At 38.6% G+C, this 23,398-nt stretch overlaps 1 protein-coding gene across 10 annotated transcripts in view; it reads right to left on the reverse strand.

Moving 5' to 3' along the window:
• Positions 1 to 23,398, reverse strand: part of LOC143287281 (uncharacterized) — a 224,924-nt gene that overhangs the window by 101,293 nt on the left and 100,233 nt on the right. For all 10 annotated transcript variants that reach the window (XM_076595285.1, XM_076595233.1, XM_076595278.1 and 7 more), the window contains exons 48-61: positions 21,306 to 21,347; positions 20,376 to 20,578; positions 19,134 to 19,334; positions 17,914 to 18,073; positions 15,797 to 15,999; positions 14,016 to 14,216; positions 13,199 to 13,358; positions 10,339 to 10,392; positions 8,598 to 9,164; positions 6,304 to 6,357; positions 5,413 to 5,979; positions 2,927 to 2,980; positions 1,694 to 2,260; positions 1 to 171 (exon numbers count right to left, since the gene is read on the reverse strand). The exon at positions 1 to 171 is cut by the window's left edge and continues 41 nt beyond it. In XM_076595285.1, the coding sequence (XP_076451400.1) occupies positions 1 to 171; positions 1,694 to 2,260; positions 2,927 to 2,980; positions 5,413 to 5,979; positions 6,304 to 6,357; positions 8,598 to 9,164; positions 10,339 to 10,392; positions 13,199 to 13,358; positions 14,016 to 14,216; positions 15,797 to 15,999; positions 17,914 to 18,073; positions 19,134 to 19,334; positions 20,376 to 20,578; positions 21,306 to 21,347 (3,204 nt within the window). The remainder of the gene's footprint in view (positions 172 to 1,693; positions 2,261 to 2,926; positions 2,981 to 5,412; positions 5,980 to 6,303; positions 6,358 to 8,597; positions 9,165 to 10,338; positions 10,393 to 13,198; positions 13,359 to 14,015; positions 14,217 to 15,796; positions 16,000 to 17,913; positions 18,074 to 19,133; positions 19,335 to 20,375; positions 20,579 to 21,305; positions 21,348 to 23,398) is intronic.

Here is a 23,398-nt window from a genome sequence, read left to right on the forward strand (position 1 = left end):
CTGGTCTGGAGGTGTAAATCATGGCGCCCACACGGTGCTCCCCACCGTCCACGTTCAGCTTACTGGCAAAATCGCGCACGAAGTTCTTCATCCAGTTAAAGATCCGGTTGTTGACTGTACCATCCAGCATGAAGACCAAATCTACACCAGTCTCTTTATCTACACCAGTCTCTGAAATGTATATTTCACTGAGTGTCACTAGACGGAAATTATGCTTTACACAACCACCATTATACATACAAGTCATAAATTTCTGCCCTTGCAGAATGCATAACATTAATCATCTAAAAATCTATAAATACCAGAATGTGTATGAAATATAGAATCAGAACTAAAACAATCCATACCGGTATCTTTTTGTCCTGAAACACGTATTTCATGAGACATTAATCCTGCCGAATACAGACACCACCATACATACTGGACACAGAATGTGTTTTGATTAAAAACGACAACCATTGTTTACCTTAAGCATCTATAAAGACTGGAACTTTCATAAGATACACGTCATTTACATATCGTTTAAATGACTCTGAAACTAAAATACCTCCGTTTTCACTGTCACATCTATTCGAGGCTTTTTTTTTTTTTACAGTTAAAAATGTTTTTCACGGTACAAATTGTATTCTGTACTGCCTAAATTTTGTTTTGAAAACATTACAAGGCATTGGTGGTCTGCTGGGCTAAATAACTTGATTTTGTTTAACTTGTAAAACAAAATTAAATGAAAGAAGTAAAATCTTAGTGACACGGTGATTCCTAATATATCTGATTAAAGAATTACTGCGTGAGGAGAAGAGAGAGAGAGAGAGAAAAAGAGAGAGAGAGAGAGAGAGGGAATGACCATGATAACGATATGAGAGAGATACACAGAGAGACACACACACTTTGACACTTAGACATTTTATTGACATTGACTACAAAGTTCTAATGTGAAGGGGGTGCATGAAGTCAAAAGTATCAATCAAATATACAACAAAACTAAACAAATAAATAAATTCACGATGAGTTAAGTGACCTGAAGCGTTGAACCAATGGACACGTATGCAATAATTTAGTGTTCAGTCTCTCGTCGCATCAAGCGTACGTATCAAAGTCCGAAATTCTACACTTTTTTTCTTTCTGCTCGTGCGATGCACAGAGAGAGACACACACACAAAAAAAAACAGAGGCAGAGAAACCAGGGTGTCGTCATTCCTACATTTTGGACTGGAACAGCTATATTTGGCAATATTCATGTTTGCAATTCATAGAAGAACAGTAGACGAATAAATAGCTTAAAATATAATCATATTTGTTGTTATGTCTGCGCACAATGACGAGAAAATAAAATCAACACGAATATTTCACGCGACTTCTGTCTTTTATTTTCTAGCTATAGCTTATTCAGGGTTTTGAAAAACGAGTTGTCCATCGAGGTATCGCGATTTTTGTCAAAAAAAGTGCCCGACTGTGTCTGGTTATTGAGAATATGGCAACGAGAATTCCAGAAGTACAACTTCACGGAAGCAGCGACTTCATAAAAAGAGACGGCTATAAACCATCACACATGCGTACAAGCACGCGCGCGCGCGTTCATGCACAGTCACACACACACACACACACACACGCACACACACAGAGACGGATACACAATCAAAACAGTGTTATCACATAGAATCACTTTGACTACACATGTGATTAAGAAATTCACCTTCACAAAGTGCTGTGAAAACGTTGTTCTGCAGATTCCTCAGCTCACTGAACTCTTTGACACTGTAACGATTCTTTTCCACTGGTTCACTGGCGATGCCATCCAACTCTGTGGTGTCTGTCAGGCCGATACCAATGGCGTAGATGTGGATGCCTTGTTTTCGCGCCGATTCAGCTTCTGGGATGGTCCGTCGTGCGTTGATGTTGGACACACCATCAGTGATGACGATGGCCACATTGGGAACGTCAGGACGGTCACCATTGGCTGCTGTGTACATCTGTGTCCTCATGGTGTTCAGAGCGTCAGCTGTGTTGGTACTTCCATAACGGTAGGGAATAGCATCGATGGCATTATACACATCTAATTTAGTTGTGTGTGAGTTGAGGTGGAACTGCAAGTGGTCCTCAGTGCTGTAGATGATGATTCCTACACGGACGTTGCCATCATCAATGTTAGCATTGTAGAGGAAGTCCTTGATGAAGTCCTTCATGATGAGGAAGTTCAGCTCTGTGACACTGGTTGAGGCATCCAGTACAAACACCATATCTACCACAGCATCATGACATTCTGAAACAGAATATTGATTTCAGACCACCTAGTAAATATTTCTCGTTGAGTTTCATTGCTCTTTTAAAAAAAAAGTATTTGCCTACTTATCTGAACAATTAATGATACTCCCATACAAATACAATCTTGTTATCACATTGATGTGAGCTTTTGTTGATTACGATCAATGATCCTGATCCAAAGGATCAGTTTGAATTATTTTTCGTCTTGAAATACTTTGCTGTAACAAGGTAGGCAGAGCGACAAAATGCTGCATGTGGTAGACAAATGACATATATATTTCAAAACCAGCCAGGAAGTAATCAACAACAAATTTGCGGATACAACACATTCTTCTTTTTTTCTTTCTTTTTTTTAACACACTATTCTTAAACATACTGTAGCAAAGAAATATGCCAGGTTATCTTCATGCATGCATAATTCCTGTCCCAAGTTCACTTTGCATGGGAGTTATTTATTATGCGAATTTGAAATTTGGGATAAACAACAAAAGCAAACATAAGCAGTTAAAGCACACAAAACACTTTCATTAAGTATTGCCAATAAAATGTCTTATGAGTAGAAAAGGACAACCGTTACTGTCCAATCTGTCTGCCTGTCTCTGATGCTTAATCGCTACTGACATTGCCTCAATGGACATGAAAAAAAGAAAAGATTTCACCTTACCAACAGGAATTGGTTTTGTAGGTGGTGGCTGAGTCTCAGGTGGTGGTGGAGCCTCTGAAACATAACAGTGGTAACAATAAGAATAGTTTGAAGAATAGAGACACAACTGGACATTCACCACTCATTTTGGATGACAGTGATATAGCCTTACCCGCTCATGCTGTGTGATCTTTTTTACATTGCAGCACTGATGGCCAACCTTTATTAGTTGTAATAATGAAGCATGTAAGTGTTGATAATTTACTTTCATAAAGTGCACTGAAGACGTCGGTTTGGAGATTTCTCAGCTCGCTGAACTCTTTGACATTGAAACGATTCTCGTCCACTAGTTGGGCTTTTTTTTTTTTGGTAAAGAATCAATTAACCACGCAGGGCTTTGGGATTGTCTGGATGTGTCAGGGTGTTGGCAATGATCGAATATTTCTCACAGAATTTAAAGACAGATTAATTAATTCGTACGAACAGGATTGGCATGCCCACATTGAAGAGTCAGAAAAATACTATTGGTTCCTCTCTTTTAAAAGCATTTTTCAGACAGAAAAATACATTAAAGTAATAGGTAATAAATGGCACAGAACAAGCCTGGCTCGATTCAGAAATTTAGAACTTTAAGCCTAAATGTGAACAAAAAATGGTTCTCTGCTGACATGTCCGCACAGTCCCCTTGTCCTATGTGTGGTGCTTCAGTTGAAGATGAAACTCATTTCCTTTTTATGCGTGCGTATTATGAAGAAACTCGAAAGAAATGCTTAATTTTCAACGGTGAAAACTTAGAGAACATGAAATTTATCAGTACGCTTTTCATAGATGATGAAGTAAGAATAAGATCACTAGCGAGATTTATCGCCCTAGACTGGGATTATCCGAAAAAGAAATTATCTTTGGAAGCCTTATAGTTATCGAAAACAACACTGTAAACTTGATGCCAGTTCCACAGTTTATGATTCTGAATGACTCTGTAGTAAACTGGTTGGGCGAGCGTTTTTATTTTCCTTTCAAATCTTAAGAATATGTTGTATTTTTTTTATTTTGTTGTTGTTGTTTGTCGTTGATTTTCTTATTACTCTTAGCAATGTGTCAATTTCTCTGTAAACCGTCGTTATTCTTTTCTTCATACATTGTCCCCCTTGCCAAAGGATAGTACTGTCAATGGCAATAAAACAACGTCCATGTCCTTCCGTGTCCGTCTCTCTCTCACTGAGTCTGTCTCAGGCTGTGTGCATACACACACACACACACACACACACACAAATACACTGAGCAAGCCACACAAAACTTATACTTTATGTGAAAGGTGTTTCAATGAAAATGAGCTTTTACCTACTCGAAAGTATTTGCACTATTGCAAGATTGTTGAAGATCCCATGTGTACACTTTGTAATCAAGACATTCAGGATACCAAACATTTGATATGGCAGTGTCCTGAAACGAGGTCGTTTTGGACAAATTTTGAAAAAATGCTGTACGAAAAATGTCACGATAGTTCAGTGTTCAAATCATGTGAAGAGCTCGTTATCTATAGTACAGATGCCGGACAAGATTTCATGCTTCTTACTCCGAAATTTCATATTTATAAATGTTATTTGGCAAATACAAAAGCAATAATATGTTGCAAATTTCCGAAACAGATACTAAAAAATCAACTATCTTTCTAGAATTACAGATGATTTAGCGCTGTTCAATTTAAAGTGGATGCCATATGAAGCATTGTTTACACAATGATGAAATAAAGACCTGGAAACAGAGTGCATGTATACGTTGACTTATCTATTTATTTAATTCTTGATTTTTATTTACATGATGATTCCCATCTTTTTTGGCTGTCATTGTTTACATATTTTTGCTTGAAGATGTAGACGCACTGTGGCTCTCCCAACCCCCATTTTTTTCGTTTTTTCAAAATGATAAAAGTAATTCTTATTATTATCATGATCATTATTATTTGTAACATGACACTATATCTCCATCTCCCTCTCCTTTTCTCTCTCCCTCTCTCTTGCCCTATCTCCCTCTCTCTGAACACCTTTCTTTCTCTTTCTCTTCCTCTGAGTGTACGTGGCTGTCTTCCCTTTGTTTTGTATGTTTATAATCAAATGAACAATGGATGCATGTACAACATCAAATTTGATATTTGTAATAATGATATGATCTTAATTATATGTGTTCTCTTTTCTTTTCTTCTTCTTATGTTAAACAAGTTGTACTGTTTGCCAAAAAAAAAAATTATATATAAAAAGAACTGCATTGCCATTACAATAAAAGCGCGTGGAAAGAACTGATATTGTAAGACGAATTTGTCGACAGGAGAAAGTATTTCGTGGTAAAAAAAATTGAAAAAGAGAAAGAAAGCCATGGACATGTAGGCATATATACACAAACAAGAGAGACACAGGGATATTACATAGACTTATATTACTAACACATTACAGCTAAATATTTTCATGCAATGGTTATATTTCTTTAAGAATGCACCTTTGAGAACTTACTTTCACAAAGCGCTGCAAAAATGTTCTTTTGGAGATTCCTCAGCTCACTGAACTCTTTGACACTGAAGCGATTCTCGTCCACTGGTTTGCTGGCGATGCCATCCAACTCTGTGGTGTCTGTCAGGCCGATACCAATGGCGTAGATGTGGATGCCTTGTGCTCGTGCCTCTTCTGCTTCTGGGATGGTGCGTCGTGAGTTAATGTTGGACACACCATCAGTGATGACGACGGCCACATTGGGAACGTCAGGACGGTCACCATTGGCTGCTGTGTACATCTGTGTCCTCATGGTGTTCAGAGCGTCAGCTGTGTTGGTACTTCCGTGACGGTAGGGAATAGCATCAATGGCATTATACACATCTAATTTAGTTGTGTGTGAGTTGAGATGGAACTGCAGGTGGTCCTCAGTGCTGTAGATAATGATTCCTACACGGACGTTGCCATCATCAATGTTAGCATTGAAGAGGAAGTCCTTGATGAAGTCCTTCATGATGAGGAAGTTCAGCTCCGTGACACTGGTGGAGGCATCCAGTACAAACACCAGATCTACCAGAGCATTGTTGCATTCTGAAACAAAAAATGGACCTTACAATCCTAGTAAATATTTCACTTCATTTTGACGGTCATTTCTTTTTTGAGTTTTGGAGCAAATTTTTGTTCTGAAAAACAAATTACATTCTAATACAGTATCGTAATCATCATGAGAACTAGTGTTTTCATTCTGATTGATGGTCTCAACTTCGAACAAATGTTTCTCTTTGAAGTGATCAACTGAGGAGAGATGAGTAGAGTGTGACATAATGTCCATTCTGAGAGTCTGTATCGGATGCTTAATTTGCTACTGACAATGTATTTCTGTACAAGAAAAAGAAATCAAGATTTCAATCTTACCAACGGGAACTGGTTTTGTAGGTGGTGGCTGAGTTTCAGGTGGTGGTGGAGCCTCTGAAACATAGCAGTGGCAACAATAAGAATAGTTTGAAGAATAAAGACACACCTGGAAATTCACTGTACCATTTTGGATAGCTGTTGATATGTAATTTGGATTTATCCATTCATGCTGAGTGAATTTTCTTTGACTTTGTAGTGTTGATGGTTTACCTCAAGGACACGATCATGAAATCTAAACATCAACAATGAAACTATTTCATTTATCTCTCTCTCCCTCTCTCTCTTTCTCATTGATACTCAATTCGTGTAAACACACACACGCACACACAGACACACACACTCAGATGCAAACACACTGAGCAAGCCACACAAAACACATATTTTCTGTGACAGGTATTTAAATAAAAAGATGCTTAACCAAACAGTAGATCAAATGAATAAACATACACACTCTAACATATACAGGCATGTGCACATTTACAGACATGTACACATGTACACAGACATAGACACATACATATACATCCACTGTCATCCCCTCCACATTCTCCCTGTCTTAAATACTGTTAATTTTTTCTTAGTCCTTCCTCAAAAACGTGGTTATCCTCATCCAGGACAGCAGGCCACATTCACGTTTCAGGTCCATGTAGCTATGCGAAATTAGTGAAGAATAATGAATAAACACAAGAGGTGAAGCCTTCATGGCTCACGTGTGATTCCTGCTGTGCAACACCATGAGACCACCAAAAACGCTGAGAGTGGGCGGAGAGTGGAGGAGGTGAAAGATGGGGGTGGCATGTTAACAGTACATACACATGATGATCCAAATCACATTTTCGCTCATCATCAGAAACAAGCTTTTATCAAACTGAAAGCTGTGCTCTGGAAACAGAGCAATGCTATTTTGAGCAGCTCATATAAATTGGTATTTCATTATTTTTACAATCATAATATAGATCTATCAAAGTTTCGAACCTTCCCTGTCTTTATTATGGCTTTTTGGCTTTGATAGATCGTTAAAAACAAAGAATCGGCAAACACAATTTGGGCATTGTATAAACGATAATCACTTCGGACAAGTCCACTTCCTTCGGCCAAATTATGACTGGCTGATCAGACATGTTTTACCACTCTGTATCCTCGGACAAGGCCGGCCTTGCAAGAAAAAGGCTATATATCATCGGAATCTGTGAAAATGTAGACGTATCTTAAAAAGAATACCAATGTTTCTTTCCAAAATAATTGCAGGTGTTGGCCTATGTTTCTATAACCAACAAAAGTCTTTAATCGTTTACGTGCAGTGCAAGTTATGTATTACCAACAAATTTTGGAAAGGTCAAGAAGATTACTAATTTGCATAGTCATTCTCGGACATTATAAACAAGTGATCAGGCCTATCCAAAAGCTATTCTCTGAATGATAAGAGCAGCCTCCTTCACCTCCTTTCAATAATAAGCTTTTGCAAGGTATTGATGCGATCTACATGCTGATAATTAATACACCTAAAAGCAAACAACTGACTTTGTGACAATGCTATTTTACTGACAAGTAACCCCGGCCAAATATTGATGGTGTAAAACATTCACATTTTATTGTAAAACACAATAACCGTTCTACATTTCAACTCACGTTTTAAAATAAAACGTCTTAAATGAGTGAGATCCATGTTACGAAAATTACTTCCTGCAGTATACTCAGATTCATGTTCCACTATTTGGCAGACTTATGCTGCTCCTTGCACAAGTATGGCTCGAAGTAACTTCTATACCAAGCAGACGAAGTTTTAACAGGAATGATGAAATGACCACAAGTAGTATTATTCAGTGTATCAATATGTCAAATAGAAGAGCAAATTTTTCTGATTTTGTAATAAAGATGTAACAGCAACATGACTGTGGAAACATTTCATATTTCTTAGCCCTTCCAAGAAATGCATTGCCATTACAATTCAGGTGTGTGGAAAGTACTGAATTTGTAAACCGAATTTGGTCAACAACAAAAAAGTATTTCATGAAAAAGGAATTGAAGAAAAGACACTTACCATGGACACGCAGGCATATACACACAAACGAGAAAGACACAGAGTTATTACTAAGACTTATATTGTTTACACATTTGAATATCATTTTCATACAATGGTTGTAATTGTTTAAAAATGAACTTTTGAGATTGTACTTTCACTAAGTGTGAAAATGTACCAGTAACATGACTGTGGAAACATATACATTCCTGGTCAATCGTTGGTTGTAATAATGAAGAATATATTGGATTTAAATGCCCATCTGAGAACTTACTTTCACAAAGCGCTGCAAAAATGTTCTTTTGGAGATTTCTCAACTCGCTGAACTCTTTGACACTGAAGCGATTCTCGTCCACTGGTTTGCTGGCGATGCCATCCAACTCTGTGGTGTCTGTCAAGCCAATACCAATGGCGTAGATGTGGATGCCTTGTGCTCGTGCCTTTTCTGCTTCTGGGATGGTCCGTCGTGAGTTAATGTTGGACACACCATCAGTGATGACGACGGCCACATTGGGAACGTCAGGACGGTCACCATTGGCTGCTGTGTACATCTGTGTCCTCATGGTGTTCAGAGCGTCAGCTGTGTTGGTACTTCCGTGACGGTAGGGAATAGCATCAATGGCATTATACACATCTAATTTAGTTGTGTGTGAGTTGAGATGGAACTGCAGGTGGTCCTCAGTGCTGTAGATAATGATTCCTACACGGACGTTGCCATCATCAATGTTAGCATTGAAGAGGAAGTCCTTGATGAAGTCCTTCATGATGAGGAAGTTCAGCTCCGTGACACTGGTGGAGGCATCCAGTACAAACACCAGATCTACCAGAGCATTGTTGCATTCTGAAACAAAAAATGGATCTTACATTCCTAGTAAATATTTCACTTCATTTTGACTGTCATTATTCTTTTTGGAGTTTTGGAGCAAAGTTTTTGTTCTGAAAAACAAATTACATTCTAATCCAGTACGAACACCAGATCTACCCAAACCTTATTACATTCTGAAACATAGATTTGAATTTCAAGGTATGAAGTAGTCACAGTATGCTTTTGACTTTATTTTCATTTTCATTTTCATCTGTTAAAGATTTTTTCGTTCTTAGTCTAATACAATATTGTTATTATCATGTTGAGAACTATAAGTATTTCATTCACGAACTCAACATCGAATTATGGTTTCCGTTTAATGTACTATGCTGAGAAAAGATTACATGAGCGTGACGGATTGGCGCTTATTGTACAAACACAAGATGAACTTCTTTTACTACAAAAAAAAAAAAACACACCAAAAAAAACAAAAAAACCCCAGTGTTTTATCACCACCCCTTACCCCACTACACACTGAGTGGTGGCCTGGACGCCAGTCATTCAGATGACTCAATAAACCGAGGTCCTGTGTGTAGCATTCACTTGGTGGACATAAAAAAAATCCAAGGAAAATGAAGGGTTGCCCGTGGGAAAATTCAGTAGGAAAATCTACTTTGATGAATAAATACACTTGCAGACTTAGATAATGAAGAAGAAAAAAAACGCGGCACTGCACTGTAGCAACCCTCTCCCTGGTGTGAGCAGCCTGAATTCCAAAGAGGAGAAATTTGTTGTAACAAAGAATAACAAAACACAATACGATACTATTCGATAAAATACGATGATACAATACAATACGATAAGATACAATACAATACAAAATCAGAAAATTCTGCTTGAATCATAGCACATAACTATATTTGTGAGTTGTTTTTGCACTGCCAGTAATCTACAAATAACAAAGCTGCACACACAGTGCATTATTCGCAAATAATCAGAATGCTATGACTTGGAATAAACATCAAACGAAAAAAACAACCAAGCAAACAAACTACAATTACATTAAATTTTTGGCAAAAAAATAGCTCACCTGGCAGACACTTGTTCAATTATTTTGTCCAATTTTCTGTCTGTCTGTCTGTCTGTCTGTCTCTGATGCGTATTACTAATTGCGATCGGATTGACTGAGAATTAACGATTTCAATCTTACCAACAGGAACTGGTATTGTAGGTGGTGGCTCCGTCGGGGGTGATGGTGAAACCTCTGAAACAGCAATACTACCGATTGAAATATGTCAAAGAACCTAGATATCACCAGATTTACCAAGTTACATCTTAATTCATTAAAATCAAACAGAATCTTATTAAAAAAAAAACAAAAAAACCCCCCCCCAAAACCAACATGAATACTACAAAAACCACAACGAAACTACAGATATTGATCCAAATAACAGTTTTTGCTGACCATCGGAAATCGAAATTTGTGTGCTGGAAAAGAAACGATTGTGTCTAAAGCAGCCTAAATAGACGGGCATCTAATTTTTTGCAGTGGTGGCCTCGTGCTAACGCACCCGGCTAGGAAGCAAGTGTGTACAGCTACCATGTATGAACCGGGATTTTATTAAGTCGATAAAATTCATCACGGACACACACACACATACACACACACAGACATACACATGGGTTATTACAGATAATCACTTTATTTCCAAAATGTGAGCCAACAATCAATAACACTAACACTAATACCCAACTTTACATGAGATTGCAGGCATGTTATTGACTGACACACATCCGTTAAATTAATTGATTTATCCAAGCGAAACAATCACAGACACAAGGAATTTTTTTCAAATAAATAAAAACACAATAAAAGGACTGGTGGAAAACAACAGAACAAAATACTTATAATAAACTTAAAGATCTATGTTAAAATACTGGAATAAAATAAATTTTGCTGACTAAAGCCGAGATGTTTTGCCAGTAGATCGCAAACTGCAAGGCTTTAACACTGACTTTTGAGCACTTCTTGGGTAGAACTTTCTTTCTGAGATCAGTATATTTTGGACGCTCTTTCATCAAATAAGTTTAATCTCCCAAACCGCTAAGTCGCAACTTTACAGAAATGTGATTTTCTTTTTTTTTTTCGCTCTTGCCCACACCTTTTATTGAAATTTCTGTACACACACACACGCACGCACGCACACACACACACACACACACACACACATTGCATTTTTGCGAATACTATCTTTGTAATAATTTTGCTGAGGCATTGTTAAATACAATTAATCAAATATCACGAAGTCAGGTTGCACGTTCTTAGATGGAAATCAAAAAGATCAGAATACAATTTAGAAGAGCATTTCCATCCTTTGAGATCAGTGTACACCAGAAGAAGAGGCTATTATCATCGTTCACTAATAATGAAACCGGAAATAACCACTCACTCTATAATCTGAACAGTTTCGAAGATAGTTAAATTCACTTACCCTGTCACACTGATGCAAACTATTTCCTCCATGTTGGCAAAATTTTGCGGCTAACCCGGTACTAAGACGCCTTAGCCAAACCCTTCGTCTGCTTAGTCACTCAGTGCAATTCCCTGCGTAGGCTGGACTCATCATGAGGCAAACGCTCTATAAGCTGAAGCTTTAGGAAGTTGTTCTGTTTTTGCCACAACCTTTTTCAACATTTGAAATATTACTTTCTAAAATGTTTATTTTTGCAGCTTCCTGGGACGTTTTCCTCTCAGAATTGAAGTGATTTACATTCAATTCGGAAATATCTTTCCACCGATGCAACATCTAGACTTGTCGTTTCTCTCATTCTCTCTTGCCTTGACTACCGTAACTCTCTATTGTCTGGTTTGCCTGCTTTTGTTCATTCATTCCCTTCAGCGCATACAAAACTCTGCTGCCCGAACTGTCCTCGGAAAGAAAAGATATGAGCATATCACTCCTCTTTTGCAATATCTCCATTGGCTCCCTGTCTCACGCAGAATAAAGTGTAAGATCAGCACTCTATGTTATAAATGTTTTCACAAATCTACCCCTTCCTATCTCTGTGGCTGCCTTCACCTCTACACTCAATCTCGCCCTCTACGATTGGCTTCGGATCCACTCTGTTTACGCATACCCAGATTCAAAACACTCCACTGTTGGCCGCTGTTCTTTATGTGTCTCTGGACTTTGCATTTGGAATTAACTTCCTCTTTCGCTTCGTCAGGTCTCCGCTCTCAGCTCTTTCAAGTCTGGCCTTAAAATCAACCTCTTCCCAAGACAGCCTCCCTCCCCTGCTTCTTCCTTGTCTTCAGTTTCTCCAGTTTGAATTATGCATGAATGTGAATGACTGGTGTGAATGCGCTTTAATTTGTCTCTGCACAAGATTCAGCACTATGAATACTATTATCATTTATCATTTGGTAATTACATAGACTCACTTTGTTTTCAGACGTCTGTGAAAACTCTTTGATGATAGATGTCCTTGTCCACAGCATAATATACATGCCCATATTCACATAATATAGAAACAAACTAAACAAGGAGGGATCTCATGACACACTGGATACTTCAGATTTCGGGGATGGTGAATCAACGGTTCTGTTTCAAACACACGCTACTATTATGTGTTTTGCAGACAATACAATATTGTCAAAGATATATTTGACAATTCTTGGTCAGATGCATACTTCTATGATATATATGAAAAACTACATATTCTATTGTCAGAGCATATCACTTGCCTTTGATTGTCTACCCCACTGAAATCCAGCTACAAGAATCTGAATGCAAAATTAATTAGTACACCAATGCTGCGCCCACCCCACCCGACCCCTCCAGTTACACACATTTGCGTGGGCGTGATCAAGCAGTTGCACATACAGACAAACGTATGCACTTGAGCTTGATACACAGCCATACACACCCACACACACACACGCACACGCACACACACATGCTAAAATGAAGGAAAACGAAACTACAGACATGGACCTATGTGCACACTTTTATAAATGCATGCATATGTATTATGGTAAGCAGCAAACTAGAAACAGAGAAAAGAAAGACCTTGTTCAATTCTGTGGGAGTAGATGCCAGGGACTTGATTGAGCTCTGACTCTGAATTGATGAGGGTCTGGTACCAGGAAAGGGGTTTGGAGGACACGGCGTCAATCTCCTTGGTGTCCCCAAGATTGATACCTACGGTGTAGACACCAGTACCTTGATCCTGAAACATTACCTCCCTGGCTTTAGATCACTTTCTATTCTCCTGTATGGGTTGTCATGTTTTATCTGAGGCTTTTTTACGTATGAAACAAATGTACAGAAGATAGAGGAATCACAGAGATGTTGTTGCATGCATGAGATATGCTTAAAACCTCAGTGATAACAAAAGATCACCAGATGTAACTTGTCCTTGCAAAATGATATTAAAACTGCATGGAAAAAATACCACTGTGTGATGTTTGTGTCCTCTCTGACCCTTACTGAGTTCAAAGTGTGACAGGCTTGATAGAGAAAGTTTGAACCGAACTGGTACCAAACAATCACACAGCATTCAGTGAGATTACTGTCACATAACGAATCTGCGTGTCATAACCAACTGAGGAGTCGAGGAGAACACCGTCCAATTGTTAACAATGGGAAAGTGCAGAAAATGAGAATGAATTTATGAGCGACTGGATTTAAATTCAAGCATATACTGAAAAAATGAACCTACAGTCGATTATGTGCAATAAAAAAGCAATGAAACTGGGAGAAAAAAATATGTCTGAACAGCGGAAGGAAAGCCATTTATCAAAGTGATGAATGACCAAATAAAATATAATCATACATAATAAAATAAGCACACAAACACAAGCACACACACACATACATGCAGTACCTTGAGACGCCTGGCAGCTTCCACAGCTCTCTCAGAATTCAGACTCTTTTCATTGCCAGTCAGCAAGACAATGCTGTTGCGGGCATGAGGCCGGTCGCCATTTGGTGCGGTGAACATGGTGTTCCCAACGTAGTCTAATGCCTTGGCTGTGTCCACACGCCCTCGACCGGTGCCACGGAATCTATCCACTGCCCCAATTACCTGCCCATCAACAGGTTAAAACTATGATTGACGTCCTCTGGCTTTGTTGCCAAACAGAACACTCACCTTGTCATCTGGTCTGTTCGTATGTAGTCTGGGTTGTAGTATGTCTATAGTTCATGTGGTGTCTACAATACTCATGAGAAAAAAGTTAGATTAAGAAACATGAGATATGGATATGCTACTGATTGGAAACAGTATGTTTTATTATGTATGATTGGAAACAGAGATGGTTGCTGTTATTATTAAGTGTTACCCATAATACACTTGCCAATGAGATGATGAATTTGATGGGTATCATTTTTGCCAAAATTCCCACAAAGAAGTAAAATCTCCATGGAAATAAAAGAATGATGATCACTACAATACTTAAATGAAAAACAACACCTTCACAACTATCCACATCTAGGAGAGCTAGACTTTTTATTTATGACAGCTAACAACAGACAGATTGTGCACTATTGTATATTAACATGGATACTTCAGAACTGGTATACTCCTCGGAAGAATAATGACAGACTGCACTGGCAAACAATCTGTATGTGATTGTCATTAAGGAGAAACACCACCATAGCCCTGTCAGGAGTACCGCGACAGGACCGAGGGTCCATTTAATGCCTTAGATCAGACGTGAGAGGTTCATGCAAACCTGCAGTCTGCTGTGTCTCTTGCTGTCCTTTGTGTGCCCCTGTGGAAGTACAGCAAATTGCTCAATACTCTGCTGAAGACTCCCTTCACTAAGGGAAGAGATATGGCCGAGAACAACCAGTACAGAATCAAATTTATATGCCTATGGATGTACCAGAGATGCCCATCTACATCCATACGATTGTTGACAAGAGACTCACAGAATATTTGGCATGCAAGCAGCACTTAAAAAAGTAAAATCACAGAAACATAAAACTGAAAGGAATAAATCTCTTTTAAAGTGGCTCCATTAACCTTTTACCAATATGAAGCCTCAAATTAATTTGGACTTTAAGAATTTACCATCAAAAACTGATTGGACGTTACTCTGTTAATGTGAGCTGAATATCTTATGGTCAACAGTTAAGAAGCAACTTATTGTTGTTTTTATTCTGATCATAATTGGTTGTGTTGGTATTAAATGTATGTTTGCAGCTTCAAACAGTGATACCTTCTAATCTGCAGATCTAAAGAAAAACAAAACAACAACAATATCAAAAACACACACACAAAACAAAACAAAAACAAAGCAAAAAAACCCCACTGAAACATCATCAATGAAAAACAATAAAAAAAAACAACAGATGCAGGATCTAAATCCCCTTCATCATCCTTATATGCAGTCTTGGAGATAATATCCTCGATTGAAATCAATGCTGATAAAAGTTAAAACACTTTTAAAGACACTCTGACTGGTGGTCTGTCTGAAGCAAACAATACCAGTGCTTTATTCAGCAAACTCCTATATCATTCTTTTTCAGCCATATTTCAAACTATTTGAATAGCATCTTCAAATACCCAGTAGGATTTGTTAAATGAAATGCTAAATTAGTATTCTATGCAAACGGTTTCCAGTGGTTTAACTAGTCAGGAAATCCAAAGTAACAAGTAACCTCATCCTGGGAGTTGTATCTGTTGAGTTGGAACTGTCCATCTGGTCTGGAGGTGTAAACCATAGCGCCCACTCGGTGGTCTCCACTGTCTACGTTCAGCTTACTGGCATAATCGCGCACGAAGTTTTTCATCCAGTTAAAGATCCGGTTGTTGACTGTGCCATCCAGCATGAAGACCAAATCCACACCGGTATCTTTTTGTCCTGAAATACACATTTCGTATTTGCGTATGATTAGACATCAATCGTGCAAAACACATGCGCTACATAGATTTCCTTAGCATCATTTATCATCATCTTTGCAGATTATCATGACAAAAAGTCTTAAATTCTGTCACCCTTTCTGTCCAGCTGTCATAATGATAGTCATTTTTATTTTCCTCCATTTTCTCTGACTATGCCAAACTCGTGTCTAAACATCAGGTGTCGACAGATTCATAGTGTGCCGCAGGGACGCAGTAATAGTCTCCATTTTGAGAAAAGTGCACACTCGGTCTGGGTCCATGATGGTTTTTGCATGCCGAATGACATGGCCAAACAATGTGTGATCATGGCAAGTAGAGGTTCATGGGGACCCACATCACTGTTGACCTTCCTCCAAGAGATTGCATTTGGCGGGCAAGCTATGTTGTCCTTCCATACCCTTCTGAGTCTGACCGTTGCTGCTGTGGCTGTGGTGATATGAATGCTGTGCATGTGCTGTCTTTTGACAGTCATTCCTAAATATATTCATTATTTTAAAGTTACATTTGTGTTGGAATACAGTTTTCCAATATCTGGCCAGATACCAATGTTTGTGCAAGTCAAATTTACCGAACACATTTAATAAAGAAGCATTAATCACTGACTGATGCCATTGGTAATATGACTGTATGCACTGCAAATAAGAAATAAAATCAACATGTTCAAATCTGGCAAGAATTATTTGAATATTATTAGTGACTGTGTTGATAAAAAGTACATTCAAACAGCACAGAAGTTAAATGTACATGTCAATAACATGAACAAGCAAAACACTTTCCTGGCTGTGTACTTGGTGCAGTAGTAGAAGAAATACAATTTGGGAAACAGAAATAAACAGACTGAACACGATGACAGAAACTTTTGTATCAAAGATTTACAAAAGAACTTTGAGGTCCTGCTCTGGTTAGTTACTGCCTATTGGTAGAAAAGAGACAAAAAATAGAAAAAAAGAAGAAAAAAAAAGAATATCCACATGTGTCGCAGTATAGGCAAAAGTATCTCAGCAGATTTTGATTAATGCAACTAACTATAACACATTTCTGTAATATGAAAATGATGCAGATGCCACACGACTGCACAGACCACATACATGTAAGAATGCGTGCACATGAACCTAGATGCACAGCATGCATGCATTTTTACACACAAAGTAAAAACAAACTAACAGAAGTATCTATTTCAATTGGTTCGAAAGCATGGTACTGGGAACTGAATGCATTACGTCAATTATGAATGATATGAAACAAGCGACCAAGCGACACAGGGAACACTAGTTATTATGTTGCTCATTTCCTCAAATCACGTGCAATTATTTTGCGTCTTACAGAAAATACAATATTATCAGAAATGCTGCTGACAGTTCATAGTCTGTGGCTTTCAGGAGCAGCTCTGATCTATGAAAATGTTACCCACACTATTGTCACATAACACCGCTTGTACATAGATATACTCCAACTTACTCTATATAATTATGATAATGTGAATGCAAAACGATCATCACACAAACGTACGCACAAGTAATAAAAAACACGAACGCATTGCACACACCCTGGAAAACACACCATACATATACAATTAGATAAATGTTCATGAAATCACAAACGAGTATAAACAAGTGTATTTGTTTTCCAGTCTAAGAGTGTTATTCTACAAAGTTTTGCCAGGCACAACCCTTTTGTTGCTATTCTTTTAAGTGCGCTAAGTGCGTGCTAGACACAGAATCTTGGTGTATCATCTCATCCGAATGACTATACATAAGTTTACATGAAAACGTATGAATGAAATGAAAAAAAACCACACAAGAGAACATGAAAACATACGAATGAAAATGAAAAAAACACCAACAACAAACCAATATTAGACAAAACAAAGGACCTTGTCCCATTCTGTAGGAGTAGGTGCCTGGGACTTGATTGAGCTCTGACTCTGAATTGATGAGGGTCTGGTACCAGGAAAGGGGTTTGGAGGACACGGCGTCAATCTCCTTGGTGTCCCCAAGATTGATACCCACGGTGTAGACGCCAGTACCTTGATCCTGAAACATTACCTCCCTGGCATTAGGTCACTTTCCATTTAGTGTGAATAGTCGTTGACACGCAGGGCTGTTTTATAGTTGAATATAATGTATGGCAGACTGACTAGTCAATATGATGCCATCATTTCAGGCGTGTTGACAACTGGTTATAAAACCATCGCAGATGTGAATATCTCTGTCATTCACTTACACATATAAAATGTTATTTAGAATGGACAAGAAAAATACCACCATGGTATACTTTGGCCTTTTCTGAATCTACGCGGCGATAGCCTTGAGATGGCCTTAGTGGTCGGCGAGGCTCTAAGCACCATAATTTCATTTCCTTTCATTTTTCTGAATCTAACCAAGAGTTGCAGGTTTAACGGAGCAACCTGAAACATATTCCATACATCGTTTCAGGCGTGTTGATAAATGAGCATGAAACTACTGCAGTCAAGAATATCACTGTCATTTCCATGTTGGAAAATTTTCACTGTTGTGTATTTTTGTACATGGATGTGTGGGTATGGTCTTAGTGAAGGGAGTAGGAGCATTTCAGAGAGAGAGAGAGTGTGTGTGTGTGAAAGAAACACAGAGAGATAGACAGATAGAGAGAGAGAGACAGACAGACAGACAGAGACAGAGAGAGACAGAGAACAAGAATGAGAATTTTTGTGTTCCACTATTTACAATCATAGTTAGCAGTCTTCTTCTTCTGCGTTCATGGGCTGCAACTCCCACGTTCACTCGTATGTACACGAGTGGGCTTTTACGTGTATGACCGTTTTTACCCCGCCATGTTGGCAGCCATACTCTGTTTTCGGGGGTATAGTTAGCAGTGAATGACAGTACTGGGTGGTGCAAAAAATGAGAAAAAAATTTGACCTGCTGGATTGCAACATACTGGCAATATGAACGAAGGCCTACAGACCACCAAACATTATGATAAAAGCAAGCAGTCAAACTTGAGAACAAAGTTACTATGATTGAAAGGATGAAAGAAGCAATAACTGAATCAAATAATGAAATAATCAAGCACACACCAAGAAATTACACACACAGACACACACACACACACCTTAAGACGCCTGGCAGCAGCCACAGCTCTATCAGAATTCAAGCTCTTTTCATTTCCGGTCAGCAAGACAATGTTGTTGCGAGCACGAGGCCGGTCACCATTAGCTGCAGTGAACATGGTGTTCCCCACGTAGTCAAATGCCTTGGCTGTGTCCACACGCCCTCGACCGGTGCCACGGAATCTATCCACTGCCCCAATCACCTGCCCATCAACAAGATAAATCTGTGAATGAACTCTGGCTTCGCTGGTGTATAGAAAACTCACCTTTCCATCTTCCTATATGTTAGTACATAGAGTGGGCTGTGGCATGTATTTTGTTCATGCGATAATACACAGCAGTTCATTAACAAATCTGGTGACAAAATCCATGGCTGAAATCTACTTTGATCAAAGATGTAACACTGCATAACCACAGCTTGGCTGTTTTGGGCAAACAACTCCTGAACTTAATTCTGCAAACTCTTAACCATCACTCTGTTTTGGTCATAGACTCCTTCACTACCTCCAGCACTTTCTGTGCTCATCATTAGTTTCTTGTGTCAATCAGTCATGTTTCAGTCACGCACAAACACACTTACACAGACATGTAATATTCTATGTGTATGACGTTTTATCTATTTACCTTGCCCTTGCCAGGTAAGCAGTCATAATCCGTGTTTGGAGGTGTGCATGCTGGGTATGTTCTTGTTTCCATAACCAACCGAACACTAAAATGGATGACAGGATATTTAGCGTTTACGTATTTGATCTTTTTTTAATTATCTTTTTTTTATTTTATTATAGATTTAGAACCATTTAAATTGTGAGGCGTTTAGAGCAAAGCCATTTGATTAGGAGCTGTATAAAAAAACTTTATCATTATCACTTTTATCTTTTGTGTGCGTAAAAACGCTAAAGGGTTTCAGGTACTAGCATGTTTGCACATATGTTGATCTGGGAGATCAGAAAAATCTCCACACTTAGCCCACCAAGTGTGACGTGGTCGAACACAGGAAACTCGAACTTAGGATTTTCAATGGGTTTTTTTTTATGTAAAAGACGCAGAGCAGTTTTCTGGACAGAGTGCCATATAAATATCCATTATCATTATATATCTGTTGCTACGTATATAGCATTTTCAAACTTCTAAACTACTTTCAAAAGCTGAGAACATTTTCTTTGAACTAAATTCTGAATGAACATTTCAATATAAAACAGTTTCCAGTGTTTTAACCAGTCGGGAAAACCAAAGTAACAAGTAACCTCATCCTGGGAGTTGTATCTGTTGAGTTGGAACTGTCCATCTGGTCTGGAGGTGTAAACCATGGCACCCACACGGTAGTCTCCACTGTCCACATTCAGCTTAGTGGCATAATCACGCACGAAGTTCTTCATCCAGTTAAAGATCTGGTTGTTGACTGTGCCATCCAGCATGAAGACCAAATCCACACCAGTCTCTTTTTGAACTGTAATGCATATTTCAATGGGTATCACTAGACATGAATCGTGCAAAGTTATCACTGCAAGGATTTCCTCTTTTGCACTATTTTTCATTAGCCTTACAGATTATCGGGACAAAAAGTCTTTATTTTCCATCAGACTACGTGTCAAGCTATCATTATGAATTTCGTTTTATTTTCCCCCATTTCTTCCTGACTGAGCTAAACTCGTGTCTGAACATTCTGTGTCCACAGATTCATGGCGTCTGTAGGGATGCGTTTGACAGCACCAGACACGTTAAGAGCTTGCACTGTGTCTGGCCATTGCTGCCATGGATGTGGTGATATAAATGCTGTGCTTTCCCATTTTTTGGCAGTCGCTCCCAAGTATATTCAGCATTTGAACGTTATATTTGTGTTGGAAAATTTTTTATCATTTCTGGTCTGAAACCAATGGTTGTACAAGTGAAATTCATTAAACACTCTCAATAAAGAAACAAACATTAATCATTGGTTGATACTGATGGTACTGTCAATGCATGCACTGAAATTCAAAAACAAACTTAACCAGTCAAAATCTGGCAAGAATCAATCGAATATCGCAATTTACTGGATTCATGAAAAGTACATAAATCGGATGTATTTGAAGAGCACGGAAGTTAAAGGTGCTTGTTGAAGTTTTCAGTATTTCATATATGGAAAAGAACCAACTGCATCATATAAATAGAATTACGTAGACAAGCAAAGTATTTACCTGGTTTGCTTGGTGCGGTTGTTGTAGTTGGTACTGGTGGTTCTGTGAAATATAAATTAGGAATATTACCAACAGAGGCTGAACAAGGTCACAGAAACATTTACATCAAAGAAAAATGAAACGTTGAGAACTTGCCTTGGTATAAAAGAGAGAACGAATTTTAAAATATAGATTGCAGAAATGGGAACTACTAGTGGATATTGATTAATGCAGTTACCAACAACATATTTCTGTGGTAGGAAATGACACAGATACCACACACCCGTACACACACTGCACATGTTTGTTTCCATAGTAATACAACCGATCGTGTCAGAGTAAAGAATCAGTTAAAAAAAATCAGTATGTGTTCATTTTCTTGAGCTTTTTACACACAATAATCACTCCGGGCAAGACCGGTTCTCAAGACAAAATCATGAACAGCAATCGCACGCATTCTTTCACTTGGAAATTTGATCATAATGTCGTCTTCTCCTTAATTCAAGTCCCAACAACAAGATGTGCACACATTACTTCAGTCACAAACTGTCAAATCAAACCAATTCGAACATATCTGATCTTCAACATGAAAGCAAAGAAAGTTAACTCAATTTCAGAATCCGTGAAATGCCAGTGACAGAAAAATACATGTACCCTTTAACTGATCGCTGGACTTTGCTTCTCACTGTTCCATTCAGAAACCGGAAAACTTTTATTCTTTGGAAAAAGCACCGGGACAGACAACAACCAACTCAGTAGCGGAGTGACCATCCCCAACAGGTCGGGTCCCCAGGTGGTGGATAGGGGGATGGCCCTCAGATTTGAAGGATAGCTACAATATTTGTAGTCTCAGACCAGCTGGTGATGTTCCTGTCAGGATGGGACAGAGCAGCATGTCGCAAAGCTGCACTCACTGAAATACCCTATGAGTCCTACAATTGGATCATCATCCAATCAAGAGGCGTGCTACTACCCCAGGGTGGGATCCTTGGAGAAACACCGCCTACCCCCTGTGCTCACAGGGCAGGTCTTTGGGTCATGGGCTATAGGGGGGTAACCCTGACAAAAACTCCCAATGTTGATGACAGAGGTGTTGGGCTGCACGGCACACTCAAACAAACCACAACATAACGCATCAATGTCAATGACAATGTCAGACAGCCACAAAAATGGACAGCGCTCCCCCACTGAGGTCTCTCCATGGTAAGGCAGCGCCAGATTGCGAGCCTCAAAGGATTCCACCTGCAGCGACTGGAGGTTACTTGCATCCATCGTGTCATGCCATGGGACAGCACAAGAAAGCGACTGGCAGCACCTCAGTCAGGAAAAAGCAAAGATTCCACCATATGCACATGCACAATGCATGATAAGTTTAGCGGTATCTGACACTAGACGGAAAAGCAAAATATTTTGTTTTTTAAGAAGGTTGTTCGTGAACATTACACACTGAGTGATGATGCCATTGCACATAAATTCTCCAAATGAAATTTAATCTCCTCCTTTTCTTCTTTTCAATAATATTTCTCGTGAACAACCAATGCAATCTACATCTTGATATGCGTAAAAGGAAACAAAAATCAGCCAAAGACGTTGCTTTTACTGACAAAACAAACACTTTGGTGAGTCACATTGAGTCATATTCTAAAATCTCATGTTTTGGATGAGTGAGATCCATTCAATAGTGTTTCCCATAGTACATTCAGACTGATGTCCCAACACATGGCAGAATGATGCTACTCCTGTCAGATGTAAGTGTCAATATACCTTCCACACTGAGCAGAAGTTACTATTTCAAATACAAATGATAAAACAAGACAAGAGAGGCAAGGCCTTCAAGACTCACTTGTGATACACTTAAAAAAAATCCAAGCTTTTTATGTATTGAGTATAATTTCAAAATGTAATGTTTAAGATGAGAAAGATCAGTAGCAAATTAAGTCCCCTAGCATTAATTACAGAGTAATTTCCCTTTTTTACTATCTGCACCAAAACGTTTGCAAAATAAAAAAAATAAAAAAAACTTCCATGCTTAGCAAAAGAAGTTCCTGTTTGAACAAAAAATGATAATAATGACTGCTCTTGTTGTTGGGTCAGAATATCAGATCAAAGTGCCA

Source organism: Babylonia areolata, chromosome 1 (genome assembly GCF_041734735.1).
Source record: "Babylonia areolata isolate BAREFJ2019XMU chromosome 1, ASM4173473v1, whole genome shotgun sequence".
NCBI classification, from domain to species: Eukaryota; Metazoa; Mollusca; class Gastropoda; order Neogastropoda; family Buccinidae; genus Babylonia; species Babylonia areolata.